This window comes from Lycium barbarum, chromosome 10 (assembly GCF_019175385.1).
Source record: "Lycium barbarum isolate Lr01 chromosome 10, ASM1917538v2, whole genome shotgun sequence".
NCBI lineage: Eukaryota > Viridiplantae > Streptophyta > Magnoliopsida > Solanales > Solanaceae > Lycium > Lycium barbarum.
In genome coordinates, this window is record NC_083346.1 from 110207434 (window position 1) to 110229880 (window position 22447).

At 33.4% G+C, this 22447-nt stretch overlaps 1 protein-coding gene across 1 annotated transcript; it reads left to right on the plus strand.

Moving 5' to 3' along the window:
• The first annotated feature begins 1170 nt into the window (after positions 1 to 1170).
• Positions 1171 to 11398, plus strand: LOC132613619 (1-aminocyclopropane-1-carboxylate oxidase homolog 4-like). The gene is made up of 3 exons (XM_060327720.1): positions 1171 to 1842; positions 2744 to 3113; positions 10955 to 11398. Exons 1-3 carry the CDS (start codon positions 1391 to 1393, stop codon positions 11213 to 11215), a joined length of 1083 nt encoding a protein of 360 aa, XP_060183703.1. The 5' UTR covers positions 1171 to 1390; the 3' UTR covers positions 11216 to 11398.
• The last annotated feature ends 11049 nt before the right edge of the window (positions 11399 to 22447 follow it).

The window sequence follows — 22447 nt, forward strand, 5'->3', positions numbered from 1 at the left end:
GGGGATAATGATAGTAAAACATCTGAAGTTTGGGATCATTACACAAAGTTTTTAAATAAAATGGGAGAATTGAGAGCAAAATGCAAGTACTGCCCCAAAGTTTGGGATCATTACACAAAGTTTTTTTATTTCATATATTTTAATTTTAATTTTTATTTTAGGTAGTCTTTATGTTTAATTAATATGTATGTTTGTAACAACAACTAAAAGTTCTTATGCTCTACTTTATTTCCAGGTATGTGTATTAAGATGACAAAAACGGTGCAACCACTATTAAGTTAGTTTTTAGCTTTATATGTAATAGTTTAGCAACTTTGGGTAATTTGAGTACTATACGATCACTAATAGTGAAAATGTTTCTATGATGTATGTTCCACCTTAAACTATAAACAAAAGTTATCGTTTGAACAAAAAAAAAAAAAACATGTCTTTTTCAACTTTTTATTATTTTACTGATAAGTCTCATGGCTGCTAGTCATAAATCGAAAAATCGAACCAAACCGGTGGTTATTATTTTATTTGGTTTGGTTATGGTTTTAGACATTTAAAAACCGACTAAATTGGTTTGATTATGATTTTAATCAATAACCGACCCAAACCGGTTATTAAAAATAACGTTTCACTTTTACTTGTCCACTTTAGCATAATAACGTTTCACTTTTACTTGTCCACGAAAGAAATATTTTTTATTTTTATGTTTCAAGAATGGTGGGGAGTGGTCCCCGAGCCAGCAACGCTAATAAAATACTCCACAAGGGTTAAAAAATTAAACAAATACTCCCACCATCCATTTTAACATATTCTATATTGACTTGATACACCTTTAAGGAAGCAAAAAATAGAATAACAATTCTATGATATCACCCATAATTATTATTAAATTATTTAATAGTTGAACTCAATTAAATATATTTTAAAAATTGTGTATTTACTAATAATTTCATGAAGTTTTCATCTTAATAATTAATAATAAGGGCAACAAGTATGATATGGTAGATTTATCTCTTGATTTTCTAAATTGAATAAGTAAAAATGAATATTTGTTTTTAATATACATGATAAATAAAAAATAGACAAAGAGAATAATTACGTAAAATTAATGGAAGTTAATGATATTTGAGTATGGAGTGTTTTGTAATTAAACGGAAACGAAAGATAGCCACAGAATCGAAATGAACCACTCTAGTACGTAAAATACAGTTTCTTCAAACATCTTCATGTTTGAAGAATGTTGTGTTGCTATCTTTCGTTTCCGTTTAATTAAAAAACACTCCACAGTCAACATCATTAAACTTGTAATAATATTTTTTTTTTTTATATTATGCTGCTGTTCCATTCTCTTCACAATTCTCCAATCCCAAACCCAAAAACACCATTTCTGTAACAAAAAATGTCAAACCTAAACCCAAACCAAGTTCCGAACCCAAACCGTCTGAAAGAAGTAAAAGAATTCGACGAATCAAAAATCGGAGTAAAAGGCCTAGTCGACAAAGGCCTTACAACCATACCCACTTTCTTCATCCACCCATCGGAACCCGCAACCCGACCCGGTCACAAGAAGCACTCAATCCCCGTCGTTGACTTTTCTTTCCCTCGGTCGACGCTGGTTGACCAAATTCACCGTGCGGCAACGACGCTTGGATTTTTCCAGATTATTAATCACTCTGTTAAGGTGGAGGCAATAAATAAAATTGTGGGTTCGGTTAAGTCGTTTAATGAATTGCCTGATGAAGTGAAGATGAAGTATTATAGTAGAGATATGACACGTGGAGCTGCCTATTCTACGAATTTTGATTTGTATAATTCTAAAGCTGCCAGCTGGAGGGACACGTTGCAGATGAGGTTCTGAAGGAAAAATATTTATGCAAAATTTTTTGAATGCTTTCTATGAAAATAGCCTAGTAGTATCTCTATTGACTAAAAAAATTGAATAGCCTAGGGTGTGTTTGGTATGGCAAAAAATGTTTTCCACTCGGAAAAAAGTGATTTTTCTATTGGTTTTTTTGTTTTTGGTAGCTAAGTTGAAAAATGTCACTTTAAGAGCATTTGCATATATTCATAGCAAAATACTATGAGGCTTTTGAAATCGGAGGGTGACTTTTGGTGGTGGGTAGCAGGGGCGGATTTAGCTAATTATATGGGGGTTTTCGGGAACCCCATGTATTTGTGCGGATTCTGTATTTTTATTGAAAAATTTAGCAAATATATAAAAAATACTATTTGGGAACCCATTAATAAAGTGTATTGTTAGTCCAGTGGCAACAAAGAACTCTTAAAGCTTTGCTTGTTTTGGTCAAGGGTTCGAATCCCTCGGTCACCTGTAGGTCTTTGCTTTGTCTCTTTATTTTTTTAAGTTTGAAATAGGTTGGAACCTACAAGTATCAAATCCTGGATCCGCCTCTAGTGGGTAGGCGGGGTGGGAGGTGGGAGATGGGGTAAGTGGGGTGGGGGTGGGTAGGCGGAGTTGGGGGTAGGTGGGGTTGGAGGGGGTGGGTAGGGGGAGTTGGGGATAGGTGGGGTGGGTAGCTTTGGGTGAGAGGTGGGGTTGGAGGGGGTGTGGGGTATTGGTGTGTTCTTATTGATCCGGAAAATGTTTTGTATTAGTGCAACCAAAAAAGGAAAAATAGGAAAACATTTTCCGTCATTCCAAACACACCCCTCTTCCTATATAATTTTGAATATGAATACTATTTAGACATAATTCTAATATTCCTTACAACTTTTGAATTATTTTTTCCAACAGGTTGGGTCCCACTCCGCCAGAGTGGGAGTACGTGCCGGAGGTATGTAGGGAGGCGGCGGTTGAGTGGGACAAAGAAGTGGTAAAAATTGGGGAAGAATTGATGGGTTTGTTATGTGAAGGGTTAGGGGTAAATAAGGAGAGATTGAAGGAATTGTCTTGTTTGGATGCAAGAATTATGGCTGCACATTACTACCCTTATTGTCCACAGCCAGAGTTGACGAAAGGGCTAACGCCACATACTGATCCAGGTGTGTTGACAGTGTTGGTGCAGAATGAGGTGATGGGGTTGCAAGTTAAATTTGGCGAAGATTGGGTTGATTTGGAGCCGATTCCAGGAGCTATTGTGATTAATATTGGTGATATTCTCCAGGTATGCTCTCTTTATTTGCTCATGAATGTGATTAAACTTGTATAATTTGTATTCTTGGAGGACATTATGGTTTGTGTAGTTTTTTGATAATCGAGAAATGTGTTCCCAATTAGGTGTATAATGGGCGCGGTTCACTTAAAAAGGAGGATTGAGTTGACAGCAGGGTTCAATGTGTTTCATGGTGTAACTTAAATCCTATAGTCATATAAATTATTTATAGTGGCTCAAACATAGAGATTAGTGGCAAACATCAATTTGAAGTACCTAATAAGTAGATAACTTTTTAATCCTTTGTTGTTCACCATGCAATCTTGGTAATTAAAGTCCAGTAGGATGAAGTTAATGAGAGAAAAACAAAATCAATAGATAGGTAAAAGAAATAGGAAATAAAAAGGATCAATTTGAGGAAGTTCAAGAACTGTGGTCTGATAAAGTTAAGGAAAAGAAAACGAAAAAGAAAGAAACAAGGAATTGTCCTGGGATTGCATTGAGGAATGTAGGTCTGATGAAGTGGAGAGAAGGGAAAAGATAGAATGGGAAAAGGAAAAGAAAAAGAAATTAGCGAATGGTTTCATCCTGTACAGTTGAAAGATCTACGAAATTAAGGCAATGAGGCACCCAGTGTCTGCTTTTAATAAAGGGTGCACACTGCAATGCAGAACCTACTATTCAAAAAATTTAAAATATAAAATTCATTCCTGAATTAAACTGGATGGGTGAACGTGCACCATAAGCTCAAAGGTGGATCCACCACTGTGTTTGAGAGATGAATTTAATTGAATCCATGAACTTATAAGATGTCATTAGTGATTGGATCAAAGTTGATCAAAAGATGCAAACTTTTAAGATTATTTATGTTTGGCATCAAATTTTTTAAGACAAAAGCTAGACCAATTCCTTAGCTTTGACGTTCAGGTCAAAAACTTGTCCTATGTGGTTAGTATTGAGGAATAAATTTAATCTAGGTTGTGAACCTATGGGATGAATTTGGTGATGTTCTCATTTGGTCACATTAAACTCAAAGCAGCTTTAGCTGTTGGACTAGGATTGGTCCAAGAAATGCAATTTTGGAGACTTATTTAAGTTCAGATTCAGTTTATTTAGGATGAAGTTAAGATCAGTTCGTAAATTCAAGAGACTATTTAGGTCAAAAGCGCGTCCAAGGTCTATGCTGTTCTTTTTTCAGCATATAAGTATGTTTGACTCGTTTTGTTTGTGCATGATTGATAATTTTCTTTCAGTGTGGTTTTTGGCTTCTCATGATAAAACATAAGGATGCATGTTGTACCAAGAACAGTAGAATATGTAGCTGAAGTATGGTGCATTAGGTATTTAATAGCTGGAGTTTTAGGTTGCATTGCTGTGGCAAATGATTTTCCAATTCCCATACTTTGTGAGATGAGTTTAGGATGGAGTTCTTCTTCTTGTTCGAGAATTGTCGTTTCTCATCGAAGAAATCTGTCATGTTTGCATTATTCTCATTTTGACTCTTGTGAGAAAAGCGGGCCTACATGGTCTCCAAGTTTAGGCATCCAAGACTAGCATGTTTGTAGGATTCAATAGATAAAATTTTCAATTTCCATTGCTATTGATCCAGAATTTTAATGTCAATTGCTTAATGTTGACATACATGTTGGTTGACTAGGAAGTGCATTCGCAAGTGAATTTGTTCTTTTTGTAATGTTTTGGTATGGCATTCAGAATTGCTTTAGAACTTCATCTCTTTCACCTAAAGCACTCCAATACTTCTTCCTTGAATGCATTAATGTAAAGCCTTCCTGTTTTTTCCACTTGTTCACCTTAAACAATTCCTCAATCCAACCTTCTCGTTTCATCAACCGTTTCCACTTAAAATAACTCTTCAACACTTCTTGTATGTCTGCAAAGTTAAGAGCCATTTTTAGTTCTTCTGCCTTTTTTCCGACTGCCCTAATTATTCCCTTTATGATATGCTAATTTATCCAAACTTAAACATGCAATTGCTTTGGATGCAATCTCCAAATTGTGAATCGATTGTTGATCGGGATTCTTTACTTCAATGGAAAGTTCTTGTACCGATCTTGCTCCAGTCCTATCTAAGTATAACTCAATTGTTAAGATCTTCTGCTACGTCCAGTCATCTATGGATTTTAGGCACGAATCTTTCCCTATCTCTCAAGGCTTCCCTATATATTTCTCAAATTAAAAAAAGAAAAAACATATTCCAGATGTCTCAAACTAAAATTTCTAAGACTCTTTTTCACTCGACAATTTCTAGTTACCAGAATATAAAAATTCACTTTTCATACTATATTTCACTTTTGAATTAGAGATACATAGTTCATAGATGTAATATTCTGCAGTAACTTAGCTAATTAATTGTTTAAGAACACCCCTGTAGGAAGAATATAAAAGCATATCTAGGAGATTCACATGCAATAGAGGGTCCAATTATGCTTCAAACTGATTTTCTCTTCACAATGATGCTAACATTTGCTTAAGTATTGTTTGAGCCTTGTTTTTTATTGCAACCGCCTGCGTGTAAACTTGAGTCTGAGTCAAGGTTGAGTGAAATTTGTTTGATTCTCCATGTAACTGCATGTTTGACTTTAGAAGGAAAATACAGATTGAGATAAATAGACGTACAAAGACTAGTTGCAAAAAATATGTCACTAGACAGTTAGAGATTAAACCTCAAAAGTTAATCCCATGGACTCATGTGTATTTGTGATATTAAAAATGATCATGTGCCTGTAGTCACTTCCACGGTACACAAGGATTGTTGTGCATGGGGTAGTCCTTTTCCTTCTTTGCTCAATTTTCGGCTTCGATTTCCAGTATCCTTTTCCCTTCTCTTTTTTTTTATTTTTTTTTGCCCCCCTCTTAATTGGATCCAGAATCTGACTCTTACGGCCTAGAAAGGATCAATACTTGTGACTGAACTTATACTCATCTTTATCACGACTTTCTACGTATAACTCACTTTGGAGTTCAGTAATCTCAACTCTTGCTTGATACAAATACTTTCTAGCAATCCTTGAAGTTGACATCATTTACAGCTAAAATCATAACGTTAAATGGCTCTTCCATCAACCCATTTAAGCGAATTGCCATAGAGGGGGCAAAAACTTATAAGTAGAGACAAATAAACGAGTACGTGTTTTATTTTTGTTCTTGTGAAGGACAAAGCTGATAAGATTTCCCCTTGTTAAGAAAGGAAGTGACAAAGGTTAGAATATCGATGTGATTTTTTGACTTGTTTAAAATTCAAAATTTTCAAAGTGGGACATGAAAATATGTGAATTTCATGACATGCATAACCATCCCATTGTAGAAGACTATTTGAAACATTTCAAAACTATTCGGTCAATAACTAACCAGTGCTACTAAATACATCCTTGGTTATAGGGTTGAGCTGGTATTCATACGAAAATAGTTGTTCGGTACCTTGAGAATGAAACTTGTGGAATTGAAAATGCAGGGTTTACTAAACAAGATGCTTATAATTTCATAGAAAAATGATAGCAGTGAAGATATGCTCAAACTTTGGTAGATCATTTGCAACCAAAATCATAACGACAAATGCCTTTTTCATTAATCCATTTAGCGAACTATCATAGAGAATTTTGATATTTCCAACTTATTGATCTACTCCTCAAATCATGCTTAGCATTCTTGTCTATCTTTTCAAAATGTATTGCTTCAAGAATACCAAAAAAATTCAACACAAAGAACAAAATTCTTAGTGCCACCTTCTCCAAATCCCACTTGTGGAATTACACTGGGTATGTTGTTGTTCTCAACTACAAGTTATGGAATTATTAAGAGAATTAAGCTGGACAACTTACAATTTGCCCATTTACTATTTAAATTGTGTGTTTATTATAGGTCTTATTAGTTTCAACTTTGATCACTTTTTTAGTTATCCCTTCCAAAAATTCATGGTAAACCCCTATATAATTTCTTCTTGTGTAAACACTAGTGTATGCTATAACATCCCACAATCTTCTATTGGAAGTTCAGGTTTTCCTCGATATTTGTAATCCTCAGTTGCCTCAATATCACACATTTCATATGTTCATTGCTCATAATGCTTTACAAATTCAGTTATACTATTATCTTGCATGTCATTTCTATAAAGACCCTATTCGTACTCTCACTTCTTTGAGTTGATTTGATGTCTGCCCTGAAAATAGAACAACTAAATGCAGGTCCCGCTTTTTATTCAAATCATATAGCTTTTGAAGCCAAGTATTACTCCCATAGTCCCAGTCATTGATCATCTTTTTTTTTTTTTTTGATGAAACCCAGTCATTGATCATCTTCTACCGTATTAACTTAAATTCTGACTTTGACTTGCACCTACATAAGAGTTTATCAAAAATCAAAATAGTATCTAAATCCCAATTTCCAATAAAGCTGTAGTATGTTCGTTTGGGCATTTCTATCAATTTCTCATTCACATAAACAATGACATGTATTCAAAAAAACATCTTTAATGGAAACGCTATGCATGAGCTTGATTAGTAAAAATAGTTCTGGGTGCTCTTCCTCCCGTTGCCTTCAAAACGCAATTGGTTCTTTTATTTGGTTATTTCAAACATTTTCAAGGCAATCGAATGAAGAGCAGCGAGAACTATTTGTACAGATCAAGCTCATGTATAGCATTTGCCATTGTAGAAGTTTTTCCTAACATGATACATGTCATCATTTATGTGAATGGCACATTGATAGAAATACCCAAAAAAACCATATCACAACTTACTGGAGATTAGAATTTAGGGACTATTTTGATATAATCTTGTAGAGGTGCAAATAAGAGTAAAATTCGAGTTAATATGGCAGAGAATGAGCAGAGGATTGTGAGAGTAGTACTTGGCTTCAAAAGCTATATAATTTGAGGGGAGAGTTGGTCATTCTATTTTCTCTGCTAGACATCAATTAAACAAGTAAGCACAATGAGTCTTCACATGCAAGACACTGAGTATAACTGAATTTGTAAAGCACTATGAGCAATGGGCTGATGAAATGCGTGATGTTGAGGCAACTGCGGATACAAATGTCGAGGAAAACCTTAACTTCTCTGTAGAAGATTGCGGGATGTTAAAGAATGCAGCCAACGCTTACCCAAAAAGAATTTATACTAGAGTTCATCAAATTTTTTTTTGCAAGTTGCAGCCAAAAAAGTGATCAATATTGAAGCTAATAGGTGAAAGTGGGACAACTAATAGCCTGTTTGGCCAAAGCTTATTTTTCCCCAAAAGTATTTATTTTTTCAATAAGTGCTTATTTTAAAAAATTCTTTTTAGCCGAGGGTCTATCGGAAATAGCCTTTCTACCCTATAAAGGTAGAAGTAAGGTCTAAGTACATCTTACCCTCCCCAGATCCACTATGCGGGACCACACTGGGTATGTGGTTGTTGTTGTTTGCTTATTTTAAAAAAGTGAGGTGTTTGGCCTTGGGAGAAAATAAGTGCTTTTAAGGAGTAGCAAAAGCAGTTTTTCAGAAGTTAAAAAAATAGCTTTTGCCCAAAAGCACTTTTTTGAAAAGTACTTTTGAGAAAAATACACTTAGAAGCACTTTTTAAAAGTTTGGCCAAAATACTAATTGTTGCTCAAAAGTACTTTTTAAATTAATTGGCTAATCATAAATTGCTTTTCGCCAAAAGTACTTTTGAAAAAACTACTTTTTAAAATAAGCTGATTTTGGAAGCTTAGCCAAACAGACTATAAAACTGTCCAACTTAATTTCATTACTTGTAGATCTATATGTTTGAATTCATAGGTTAGCTATGTTATCATGCACTAAGAGTTTTGTTCTTTGACTAAAATTTTTCTTGTATCCTTGAGCAATACGTTCTGAAAAGCTGGACTAAGAATGCTAAACATGCAAATGGATTTGAGGAATAAAAAAGGAAACATCAAAATACGCTATGGTAGTTTTGCTTAAATGGGTTAATGAAAAGAGTCTTTGGTATGACTTTAGCTGCAGTTTTGATGTACCAAAGTTTGAGCATCTTCAGTGCTAATCACGTTTCTCTTTTGTGCTTGTAGGAAGTTATATATGAGCTTATTGTTTAATAAACCTCGTATTTTCAATTCCACCGGCTTCATTCTGAAGGTACCGAATAACTGTATTTGCACGAATAACAACTCAACCATAGAACCGATGATGTTTTCAGTAGCACTTGTAAGTATTTGATCGGATAGCATGAAATGTCTCAAATTGTCATCTATCATGGGATGATTGTGAGCATCACATATTTTCCTTGTCCTACTTGCGAATATTTCAGTTTTTCATTTTTTATATTTGATGAAATAAATAGATTCATTGCTGGCATCAAGAAGATGCTAAGTGAACAAAAGAGATACTGTCAGCTTCATGACAATTGTCTATGCTATAGCAGGAAGCTGACAAGCTACAAAAAAGGCTATATACTAGAACTATTTAGAATGTTAGCCCTAGGAGGCAAAAAAACTATGTGTATGTGAATGGAGCTAACAAAATCCAAAAACTGTTCAGGGAAGATAACAGGGGATGGTTTGTCCCAGCTTAATAAAAGTAGGAGACATTTGACTTTGAGGGAATGGTTTGGAGTTGATAAACCATCTAAACATCTGCGATTCCTTTCATTCCATATTTACCCAAATATGCTGGCTGGTATCATAGTCCAGGCTCTTCTGATGACTTTATCAACTTGCCATTCCAACTTACCACTGCATCTTTCAGATTCAGTGGCATGACCCACCTAAGACCAAAAATAGTGTAAAACATACACCATAGGTCCTTTGCAACTGTACAGTGGAGCAATAAGTGGCTAATAGATTCTGCTGAATTTTGGCACATGTAGCATCTGTTTGCAATCTGGAATTTTCTTCTCATGAGGTTGTCTTGAGTCAAACATACTCCGTGTAGTGCTAGCCAGCTGTAGCATTTAACCTTCACCCGGAACTTTGACTTCCAAATCAGTTTCCAGGGCCAATAATCTGCCATACCAGTGTGGGAACAAAAATGATGGTAGCCTTCTCTGTGTATCTCCTCTCCTTTAAGTGACCCCATTTCAAGCTATCTGCAGCATCACGAATCACTGGGGTGTCCTCCAATTTTGAATAGAGGCCAATTTTCAGTTTTAAACGAGTCAAGCAACCATATCTATATTCCGATCTTCGTCGCTTCCTTCACAAGAAATAAACAGCTAGTCATTTTTTTGTTCCTGGTATTAGTTTTTCCTCCGCTATGACAGTTTGCTTAAATGAGTTAACGAAAAAGTTATTTGTTGTTATGACTTTAGTTGTACATGATGTCGACTCCGTGCAAATTGCGAGGGAGTATTTGTATAAACAAAAGTTGAGATTACTAAACTCCAAAGTGAGTTATATGTAAAAGGTTGTATTATACGCAGATACAAATTTCAACTATTAATCCTTTTCTAGGTAGTGTTATTACACATTCTATCCCATATGAAGTAATCCGTAGATTGTCGCATAACTTAAAGCAGGTAATTTTTAATAATGTCAGAGTTATGCAACAATTATGTTTTCTAATGCGGTTAACTAAATACTGTATTATCTTTTTTTTTTTTTTTTGGTAAAGTAATAAATACTGTATTATCTTATACTAGGATTAATTCTAACACCTTCAACCAAACGACCCCTTATGGTGTGGATTTACTTCTCCAGATAGTAATGGTAGAGTCAACTGATACCAAAATGCTCTGTCAAGAGCAGCTATTTGTATGTTTAATTTTCGCTTTTGCTGGTGCTATTTTCCTGAACATAGTCTTGTCCAATGCTCATCTTTTGTGGTTCTCATTTTTCCTCAGAACAATTTGTATCATGATTAATCGACTTCCCTTTTATAGATAATATCGAATGATGAATACAAGAGCGTGGAGCACCGAGTTCTAGCCAACCCTTATCAAGAACCACGCGTATCAGTTGCTGTCTTCTTTAACCCAGGCCAAAGAGAGAACTCATTTGGACCTCTACCTGAACTAATATCGGATGAAAAACCAGCAGTTTACCGGGAATTCTTATTCATGGACTATATGAGAAGATTCTTTTCGAAAGAGTTGGATGGGAAGAGCTTGACAAATTACTACAGGGTTTCAAATCAAGTATAAGAGCTTACAGAAAGGTAGCAATCTGTTAGTACATCAAATTTGTAGCTCGTGTAAATGATACTGTCCCTATAGATGTGTTGTGGAATAATAATAATGTAAAGTAGAAAATTTCATCAAATATACGCTTGTTAAAGTTCTGTACATCCCTGCATTATTTTGTTCAATATTAGATAAGTTCAGATATATTGCTTGCTGCCCTTTTTTTAAGTTGATATGGGGTGTGTTTGGTACGGAGGAATATATTTTCTTTTTGGAAATGTCTTACAATTTGTCCATGTTTGGTTGGTCGAACAGGTTCTTCCAAAATTGTGAAAATGATTTTTCTAATGGGATTAGGGAAAATAAATTTCATGCGCAATATTCTAAGCTCATTGTCTGCTTTTCATCCTTTGACCTCCCACCCCCACCACCCTTGACCTCCGCTCCCCCCCCCCCCCCCCAACCACCTTACTCCCACAGTGCTTAGTGCTTTCCTAAATTACATACAAATGCATTATGTTTTGGCTTACTTAACAAATACCAAAAATAAGGAAGTTATAATTATTTTCCAAGACAGGAAAACAACCATCATACCCAACGCACCCATAATTTATTTTTGTGGTTTAGAAAAATGTTTGGCTTGAAGAAAGGTATTATTAAACTTAATAAAGCGGATTGAAAAGATATTAAGATATAAAAATGCATTTGTTTTTGGCTAATTAAAATGGCAAGGCAGAAATAATTCATTGTCTTTAACGTGAATAAATTAAAGCACAACTTACATAAATAACTATCTTTTAATGCTTGCTTTCAATCCGTAGCTATCTTTTTGCTATTTACAATTCGTAGCTACATTTAGGCATTGTCGTTGTATTTGACTATATTTTAGTGTATTTGAATCAACTGTTCAGTTGTACCTAACCTTATCTGAAGTCACATGTATTTGGTTGTATTTGGATACATGCAACCTTAATTTCTCTGAATACATGTGTATTCAAAATGATGTATTTAAGTTCATTTAAATACACGACGGAAGCTGTGTATTTTAGTCTGTTTAAATATTGATGTATCCTTTTGTTTTGAGTGCAGTTGAATGTATTTGAATGTATTTGCACAAATTTTCAGATGCAAAATTTCAAATACACTATATTTACTTCAAAAATTGTATACAAACAAACACACACACACACATATATATATATATAGACAATTTGTCAAGTAAATATAGTGTATTTGAAATTTTGCATCACAAATTTTGTAGAAGTACATTCAAATACATTCAACTGCACCCAAAACAAAAGTATACATCAATATATATATATTCATTCAAACAACACATACAGTCAAATACATCTAGTTTGCGCCCAAAATACAATCAGCCAACGACTGTATTTGAATGTATTTCAACAAAATTTCAAATGCAAAATTTTAAATACAATGTATTTACTCAAAAAATCGGATACAAATATATGTATATAGATCACTCAACCAACACATACAGTTAAATACATCTTGTTTGCCCCTCAAAATAGAATCAGCCAACGACTCTATTTGACTGTATTTCAACAAAATTTCAGATACAAAATTTCAAATACATTCAGATCTAAGATACAACAAAGAGAAAAAGTCATGAGTTCCGGTATCCGTTAGATCTGAGAAGCGTAATGGCAGTGGAGGAAGCAGTGGCATTTTTCAGATTTGGTGGTGTCGCTTTGGAGGAGGAAGAGGCGGAGGGGGAGGTGTGGCCACCATTAAAGCAACAATATGTGAGAAAGCTAACTTGGCCGCAGAGACTAAGGAGACGGCGTCGGCCGAGGGAGAAGAGAGGGAAAAAGGAGGGAGGCACTAGAGAGAGGGAAAAAGGAGAGAGGCACTAGAGAGAGGGAAAAAGGAGAGAGGCACTAGAGAGAGGGAAAGGTATTTGGCCAGAGAGAGGGAGGGAGGGAGAAATACAAGTCATAAATCTAATGTATTTTGGTGTAGTTATGAATGATAATTTACAAAATCATTGTAGCTACTAAATATAAATAAATTAAAAAGTAGCTATTATCAATAATTACCTCTTAGAGGTAGCTATGCCAAGTAATTATTCCTAAATTGTAAAACTCAAAACATATATAGGCTACAAGCTGTTATAATGAAGGACTTGGGCCGAAGAGTTAAAATATATAAATAAAGAGTAGGGATACAGTAGCAGTAAAACTCATTTAAGTAAAGATTAAATAGTTTGTTTGAATCATAGAAAAATTTATAATTGGATGCATTTAAATAAATTTGAATTCATTTATAAAATACTCGCCAATTTCAATTTATTTGTCATGTATTTCATTTTGTGGTGGAACTTTAATAGCTTTTCACTTCACATGTAAGTCAAAATGTTAAAGTTGACGCATAATAATGTTAGTTTAATATTTTTGACACGTCCTAGAATAGAAAAAAATATCTTAGGTATCAAAATGATTACAAGTATACAAAACAAGAGATGTGTCAATTTTCATCTCCATAAACATAAACAACAAAACAATGCCGTCTTGAGTTTGACATTACCATCAATCACTTAACTCCAAGAATTAAGATAAAGAAAGTATCACAACAGAGAAAAAAATCAAGTGTAATAGAGAAAAAAATCAAGTGTAATAATTGCAACTAATTCTCTATTCGTAATTGTTAGTGCATCAACATCATTAGCTTTTTTTATTTTGAAGAAAGAAACTATAATTGCAAATCAACCAAACATTTTCTAATCATGGTCTCTTTTTTATTTTACTTGCATACATTTCTTTCAATTAATTTATATCTAAAATGACAAAGTAACATAAACGTGCCATTTTCCCTTTTCACGGTACCTTGATTAGGACTCATTAATAAAGTTTTCTGACTTGACACTCCTATTGCATCAAGCTAAATATACACGGAATTGGTGAAAAGCATTTTACGTACTTAAAAACTTGTTTCATATGTTTCAATCCTATAAATATCTTTGTTTGTCTCGAAAAATTATTGATACAACACGATAAAGTGAAATGAATAATGAATGTTATGGCGACAAAGGACCCACCTCAAAGCCAAATTATTGTGACATTTGTTACATGTATGGCGCAATTTCGCACAAAAGACTTTTACATGCCCAAGTATGAAACATTACTATCTAAGAAATGGAAATAGCAGCCAGCATACCGTCAACATGCTTGCATGTTATTCCCGGGGGTATTTACATAATTTGACTGAATAATTTGTTCTCATTGGTTTATTCATATATAATCTATTTACAACACCTTTTTTAAGTAACCATTTTGCCCCTCCTTTTGCACTTTATTACGATATATGCAACTTGTGCACTTTGTTAAATCTAAAAGAAAGTTTAAGCCTTTTTTTAGTGCCTAAAAAGGTATGTATTAAAGTTGTTGATGTCACATGAAGGTGACAATGCTTTCACACATTCACAAGTGTCAGTGCATAAAATCCTATTTACTTTGATGTTTCTTGACCATCAAAGTATCGTCATTGAAGTGATTACATTAATCAAAGTTTCTGAAGTAATTACATTAATCACAAGATAGCCCATTATATATGTGTTTCAACTTGAAGACAATTATCTCAAAAGTACTTCATGAATACAATTTCAGTAAAAATAAGAAAAAGGAAATTGTTTAAAAGAAAAGAATATTTTAAGAGAAAACTATTTAATTTTCTTCAACTTTCCGATTCCTTTTTGGTGAGTTTAAGGGTAATTAAGTTTATGCACATTATTTTATAGTAGTAAGGTTTTAATTTTTCCAGTTTAGTTAAATACTCTTGTTAAATTATTGATTAAGTTTTTCTATCATCACTATTTATATGTATATTTTTAAAGCAATTTGATGAGTACAGTTACAATTTTTTTTGCTAAATGGTATTATTACACTTTACGTTAGATAAGTATGATTTATAGTTTATCCTTTACAAATATATTGGGCCCGTGCGCAAATTGAGTTTATCATTACTAGTATATATAGACTAGATGATGAAAGCACGGGTCCAACATAAAAAATAGTACCACACTTTTTTTCATTTTTTTTGCGCGAATTGCCCATCTTTTAGGGTGGTCTTTAAATTTTGCCTCTTATATTTGTGGTCTTTAAATTTTGCCCCCTCATATTGCTGGTCTTTAATTTTTGCCATTCGCGTTGCAACCTTTAGCTTTGCGTAGAAATCATGAGGTTCTGGGTTCGAACCCCCGCTCAAGCATAAATTAAAAAAAAAATCGCAAGGCAAGATTTGGGTCGAGTGTATGCCGGACCCGGCATACACTTGTTAAGGAATAACCAAAGTTGCCGGACCTAGCATACTCATGCCTTATGGGCAGATTTGGCATAAGCATGCCACATAAATTAGGACAGAGAGAGTACCTTTTAGTAATATAATTATGAAATTTTTATTATAGAAAGTATTATAATTTAATTAATTGAAAATATCAATAAATTATTTTACTTAGTCCGCTTCTTCCATATATGACTTTCCTGGTTTGGTTCTCCAATTGAAAGATTTGAAATACACTTTCTCCTACCGAGTTTCATGCCATCACCTCTTTCTACTAAACAACACTGAAAAGCACTTTCATGCGTTAGTATCTGTTGTAGTCTTAAATTTTTAAGCATAGACCAACTTCATCATTTTAAGAAAATATGTGTATACGTTTCTTGACCGTTTATATTTCGTCTTCTTGATGTTATTCCTCATTATTTGTGTGAGATGTATGTATCTAAAATTAGTGCATTTTTATCCTTACCCAAAGGTATAAGTTTTAAATCTTTTGGTTTTATGACTTCTTTAGCAGTTTTTGTGTTCAATTTAAATCGTTATTTGTTTTTTCCCGAATTTCTGTTCTTTAAATTTTCTCTAAGCGTACCTTTACCATTTTCTAGACTTATTATCATTATTTAAATGTCCTATTTTTTTTTATTTTTTTTGCAATTGTCTCCTATTTCTTCACATGGACCCCACCCTTATTTTTTTTTAATTAATTGTTATAGAAGAGTGGGTGGACGACGATTCCATTCCCAACCCACTCTTTTATAATAGTAGAATAATATATATAGTAGAAATATGAGGTCGACGATTCCATTCCCAACCCACTCTTTTATAATAGTAGAATAATATATAGGGAAAAGGGCCTGATTTGCCCCTCTACTTTGGGAAATGGTTCATATTTACCCCTCGTTATACTATCAGTTCACTTATACCCCTACCTTTAAAATAGTTGCAATATTTACCCCTATATTTAACCCTTGTCCACTGTGACCAATGTCGTGGGCCAGGCCTGTCCACTGTGTCCCATTACATTACCACATAAGAGGCCATATCAACAATCCCAATTAAATGAGTCTTAAAATTAAAAGACCAAATAATGCCTTCTTCTTCACCATTAAAATTAAAGTGGACTGGGCTTTTTGTCCAATAGAAGAAACGTGCAAGTATAAATCAGTTAGCTACAATATCTTTAAAACATGAAAATCCTGAAAATTCGAAAATACCCTTGGTCGACGACGATCCTTAAGTCCCCACCCATACTTCTATTATAGTAGAAGTAGATAGATAGAAATTATGCAACTTTCTATTTCCAGGCGGGGCGTGAAGGCCATAAGAGAAGATTGCCCTACCGGTAAGGAAGAGGGGAAAAGGTGCTGTCATCCATCTCGACCAGTTTCCCGAGGCGTTGGAAATCCAGATCGGCTCAGAGAATCACTCTCGCTATTTAGCCCTTCGTTCCGCCAACAAAGAAGTCATCCTTGACTATTTCCCATTCCTTCCCTGCCGAGCCACCTCTCTTCGCCATTCGATGCTTCCGCCTTCCCTTTCTATAACATACCCAGTCTCCCGCACTGCTCAAGTAAGTGTGCGACTCCGTATGAGGACCTCCTTCTCTTCTGCTCTTCGTTCAACTATTGGTGTTTAACTTTTGACTAGTTAGATTGCCCTAGTCAACTTTATGTAATTCAATTAAAAATGGTGTTTAATCATAAGTATACACCCCATTTCGAAATAAGTGTCACTTTAGCAAAAATAATTTGCCCTAAAATAAATGTCACCTTAAAAATTTAATGTAAAAATTGATAGGTGTTTCCAGCTATGACCTTAACAATAAAAATAAATTTTTCTTTAATATTATTTAATTCTCAAAAATCATTTAATAAATAAAAATAGTTTAATAAACTTCACATTATATTTATTAATTTCTTCATAGATGTGATTTTTATTAAAGTAACAGTTATTTTGAGATGGATGGATTAACAAAGATATGCTCACCTTTTGGTGCATTTGATTTTTAAAGCCAAATCTGACAAAGATTTTAATTGTTGGCAACTTGGTATAAAGTTGATGTATAAAATCCCCAAAAGTGGATTTGCCACAATAGGTGAACTACCAAATTATAACCATATACACATCTATAAAACACCACATACAACAGCGCCACGTGGCAAGCACCCAGATGTTCAATCTGAAGCTGACGGCTGACGGCTGACGGCTGACGGCCGCCTGCAACCTTAACCGCGTTATGATCCATCTGAGCCACGTGGCAAGCACACAATTGTCCTTGTCAATTTTCGACCATCTTAATAATTTAGCTCTAATTTTTTAAATTATACTCTGTGCTGTAAGTTGTCTAGAAATTTTGATTATTTTCAGAAAAATATCAGATCTGCTTTTGCCAATATTTTGATCAGTCATTATCTACATAAAAATTGGGATGCGAGAAACAAGAATAATTTGCATTTTATTTTATGTTATATTTTTTACAAAATTAAGTTGTTAAAAGCGAATTAATATGTAGTAGTATTTAATAGTTGGTTAAGCTCCCGTTTAGTCATAGATTTTAAAGTTGAACTTGAAATTTGAAAATCTGAGTTTTTGAAGTTGTGATTTTTGAAACTTAAGTTGTGTTTGGATATGCATTTTACTTGAAAAAATTTGAAGTTTTGTGAATAGAAGTCTCCAAAACCCAAAAAGCTGGTATGGATCGGTTTTTGGAACTTGAAATTTTTTGAAGACAGATTTTAAAAACTTGATCCAAAATCTATGGCCAAACAAATATTTAAAGATAAATTTTCAAAATCTGTTCCAAAATCTATGATCAAACGCTAGCTAAGTATAGAATCCTGGAAACTTTATGGCATAATTAGTTATGTATCAATTTATTAAGAATATTTCCTAAATACTTTAACTTCATTCAACTTACTCTTTTTATGATAAGAGTATGTAAAAACTTGTCATGCTACCCAATAAAATCCCAATTTAATTTGCTTTCTCGTTCTATTTTCAAGATGAGATATACGCATTCGTTGACAAAATCATAATTCTTAATGAAAGGAAAATGGTAGCTATTGAATCCGAATTTGAGCCGGTTTAATACTTTATTGTATTTTTTTTCTTTATAGTTTGGGAGTGGGTTGGGTCGGGATACAAAAATTAAATAACGAACCGATTTCCTCTCCTTTTCTACTATTGGTTCTTAAACAACAAAGTGGATAATTATTATAGAAATAAGGAAATAAAACATTAACAAATTAAGAGTTGAAATAGTAAAAAAAAAAAAGTTGAAAAGAACAATCTTAAGATAATTATCAATTTATGAGTCATTCGGTTGCTAGTTAGGATATGAATTATTCATGTATTAAATTAATACAGATAATATCATAGTCAGTAGCATTTAGTTGTGAATCAATTTATATATTATATTATGCGGGATAAAAAATTAAATAATTAGTATATGAATAAATAAGCCTCGCATAATTAACTCATATAATCAACTTTTATATGACTAATCCCTATGCAGCCAATCAAATTTTGAAACATCCTTTGGAGATGTCAGGCTTCTTAAGGGGTATTTGACTTCCCCACTAACTCAACTGAAAAGCCGTTAATACCGCAAAATTAAACCCCCTCATCATATGGTCAATTTAGCAATTATCATGAGGATCTTAAAAATATTTATCCTCAATTATATTACAATTGTACGTTAATTTGTTGTAATAATTTTTTTTCTTACTCATTTATCAATATCATATATGTATTTTTAAAAGTTGAACTTGCAACCTTCTTAGCATTCAAAGACGAATTCAAAATTTAAATCTTATGTATTCGACTTAAAATTTTGGGGTTGAACTTATCATCTCTTTAAAATTATGAGCTAAAATATATTTTACTTATTGCTAACTGATAACACATAAATTTAATCGCCGCCTTAAAAATATTGAGTTCGAAATAAATGTATGGATTGGTAAGTTTTTTCGGATAATTTCAATAATATATAAGCCAACATAAAATGTTACATTCACGTAGCTATATTTTTAAATTACATCCGCATAACCAATTTTTTCTACAACAGTGTTTATACGAACGATATACATCATTATACAATTAATGTACATAATATATTAACCTTGTATAAAAATGTATATAAAAGGGTCATTTGGAGTACTATTAGAAATATGGATCATTTCGGATAAATATTTTCTCCAAATAAAGTATTATTTCCCAAGTTTTTATCCCTTGAGTTGCGTGAATCGTTAATCTGGTCGACGTAATAATGAAGATACCCAACTTTTGTGCAAATTGCCGTATAAGACAAACCTGACAAAGATTTTCTTCTAAATTTGAAGATGAGAATGTTGGCAACTTGGTATAAAATAATTTATAAAATCCCAAAGTAGATATGGAATAGCTAAACTACCAAATTATAACCGTACACATTAATTGAACACCGTGCCACGTGGAGAGCACTGAGATGCTCAATCTGAAACTGCCTAAGATGTCCTTTGACTTTGAGGCACGTCATTTGCAGAATTCTCCTGGTCCTTTTTATTTTTCTAAATGTACAATTTAATTTAGTGTTGATATAACGTTAATTTTTCTTAGAATATTCTCGGTACTGTGTAATATTTTAGATATGATTATTTTCTTTTCAGAAAAGAAATCTGGTCTGGTTTGCCGATTATTTGTTCACTCGTTATCTGCATTGATCTTTTATCAATAGAAGTGGGCATGGAATTGTAGGTATCAATTATCATATCCGAAATCAAGCTTCTTGATACAACGATTTTGGCATTATGGAATTTGGTGCAATGTTTGGTATGTATTTTTAGAAAATTTGGTATTTGATACGATATTCGATATTTATAAAATAATATCAAAATACGAAACACTATACCGAAGTATATACTAACAAATATTCAAACTAGTATTAGTACAACACTAATTGTTTAGACATTAAAACTCTGACTACTCTTGATTGAAATGTTTTTTTTTTTAAATGATTAACGAAAGGAATTGATTGCACTTTCTTCTGAATATTTTTTACGTGTGTAAGGTGTTAATATTATATAATTGAAGAGTTTCTTGAATAGCTCAAGCCATAATTTTCTATTATATGAGTATATATAAGTCGAAGTCGAATAAACTACGGTTACCGATATATCGCACCGTAAAATACCAAACCGAACTTAAAAATATCGAATCATACCGATTTTAATGTTAATATAACGCTAATTTCTTAGTACATTCTCGGTATTGTGTAGTAATATTTTATAAAAAAAATTATTTTTTTCAGAAAAACAATCTGATTTGCTTTTGCCTATTTTTTGAAGAGGCGATCCTTGCTATCTAAATTTAGTGCTCCCCACTGTTTGATAAAGTCCACTATTGATTCATCTTTCCTTTGCTTTCCCTTGTTATCCGCATTAATTCAGTTGCCATTACTATTCAACTAAACGTTGCGTTTTGAGAAATAAGAATTCTCTTTTCTTATGCTATTTTAAGAAATTATTACTTTCTTAATTACTTTTTGCATCACTTTATATCCTAAAAACTTCGTTTTAACTTATTTTTATGATAAAAGTTAAGATGTTTTATTGATAATAAAACCCGACATGAAGTAATCGTCAATTCACCACATTAACATAATTATGTAACTAAAATGTGATCTTTCTAATAGTTTGAACCTTTAAATAAGATGATTAAACACCTCAATATTATATCAGAGCATGTAGAAGTTTTGGTTTCAAATTTCACCATCATTCATGATAAATAAAAATCACATGCGTGGCTTATAAAAAGGACTCAAATCGTATGTGAGTGACGTGTTAAAAATATAATTACATAAATAAAAATATACTATTTATAATAACTTAAGCTTTTAGATGAAATATCACATATTTTAATATAGTTTAAAGCAAAATGAAGGAAATTGGTAGCCATTGCATTTGAATTTAAGCATAAAAAATTAGAAAACCATATGATTTCCTTCCTTTTTCTATTATATAGTTTCTTAAACAACCAAGTTGTTTAACCTTAAAATGGAGAACAATTAAATTTATACGTGATGTCAAAGACACGTGGCTCAATTCAATTCGAGATGAGATTACAAGATAAACGAATAAGTAAATAAAAGGTGCAGATCTGACCAAATATTAATGATAACTGGCCTCGGGTATCGGAACCGAGGTCGAACCCTATTGACCGGGTGTTTACACAATGAATAACGAAGACAACCTTAGAAAATGTGAATGAACTCAGATGATTCTATTACTTTAGTACATGAATTCTCTCTTTCTTTATGTCGCGGAACCCTCTACAATGAATGGGGGCCTCCTGTTTATATAATAGAGGAGTTCTAACCCTAGTACAATCCTAAGTAAGGAAAAGAATTCTGGTAACAACTGTTGCCGTCTTGCCGAGATTGATGCCGAAATATCCGGCTGAGGGCGGATATTCCGGTCTTCTCCTCATGGTGGTTAACCGACCTAGGTCTCATCGAGAGGCCGGCTTGCTCACGTACGCCCCGTTGATCTAGAGGGTGACCCGGTTCCTTCTCGTGTACGCTTCTCGTGGTTAGATAAGATCAAGGTCATATCCGTCATATCATTCTGACATCGGCACGTGTCGAGACCCGGTTGGCTCTGAAGACGGTTACGGAATGTGAACCGTCTCAGCCCCACTCTATAAAATCAAGTTTTCTCTTTCATTTTTCACTTTCTGACTTTTACCAAAGAGAATTTTACCTTTGTGTGCTTTGGATACGCTAACCCTCATATCTTCAAATCTTCATATCTCCTTATCAGTTATTTATCCAATCTTCAAACATTCATACAAACCTTTATACCTTCATATTTCCGTAATGACGAGCAAATCTTCAAAAGCTAAAATCGGCGAGACCTTCTCGGTTCCAAAACCGGAGCCTGTACTGATGGACTTCATTCCTCAAGATTATGCGACCAT

What these genes read in the sequence shown, in the direction of transcription:
- LOC132613619 (XM_060327720.1), top strand. Translation starts at nt 1,391, where the DNA reads ATGTCAAACCTAAACCCAAACCAAGTTCCGAACCCAAACCGTCTGAAA. An exon ending in AGGGACACGTTGCAGATGAG is followed by an intron (nt 1,843 to 2,743) that starts GTTCTGAAGGAA and finishes TTTTTCCAACAG; the next exon opens with GTTGGGTCCCACTCCGCCAG. An exon ending in ATATTGGTGATATTCTCCAG is followed by an intron (nt 3,114 to 10,954) that starts GTATGCTCTCTT and finishes TCCCTTTTATAG; the next exon opens with ATAATATCGAATGATGAATA.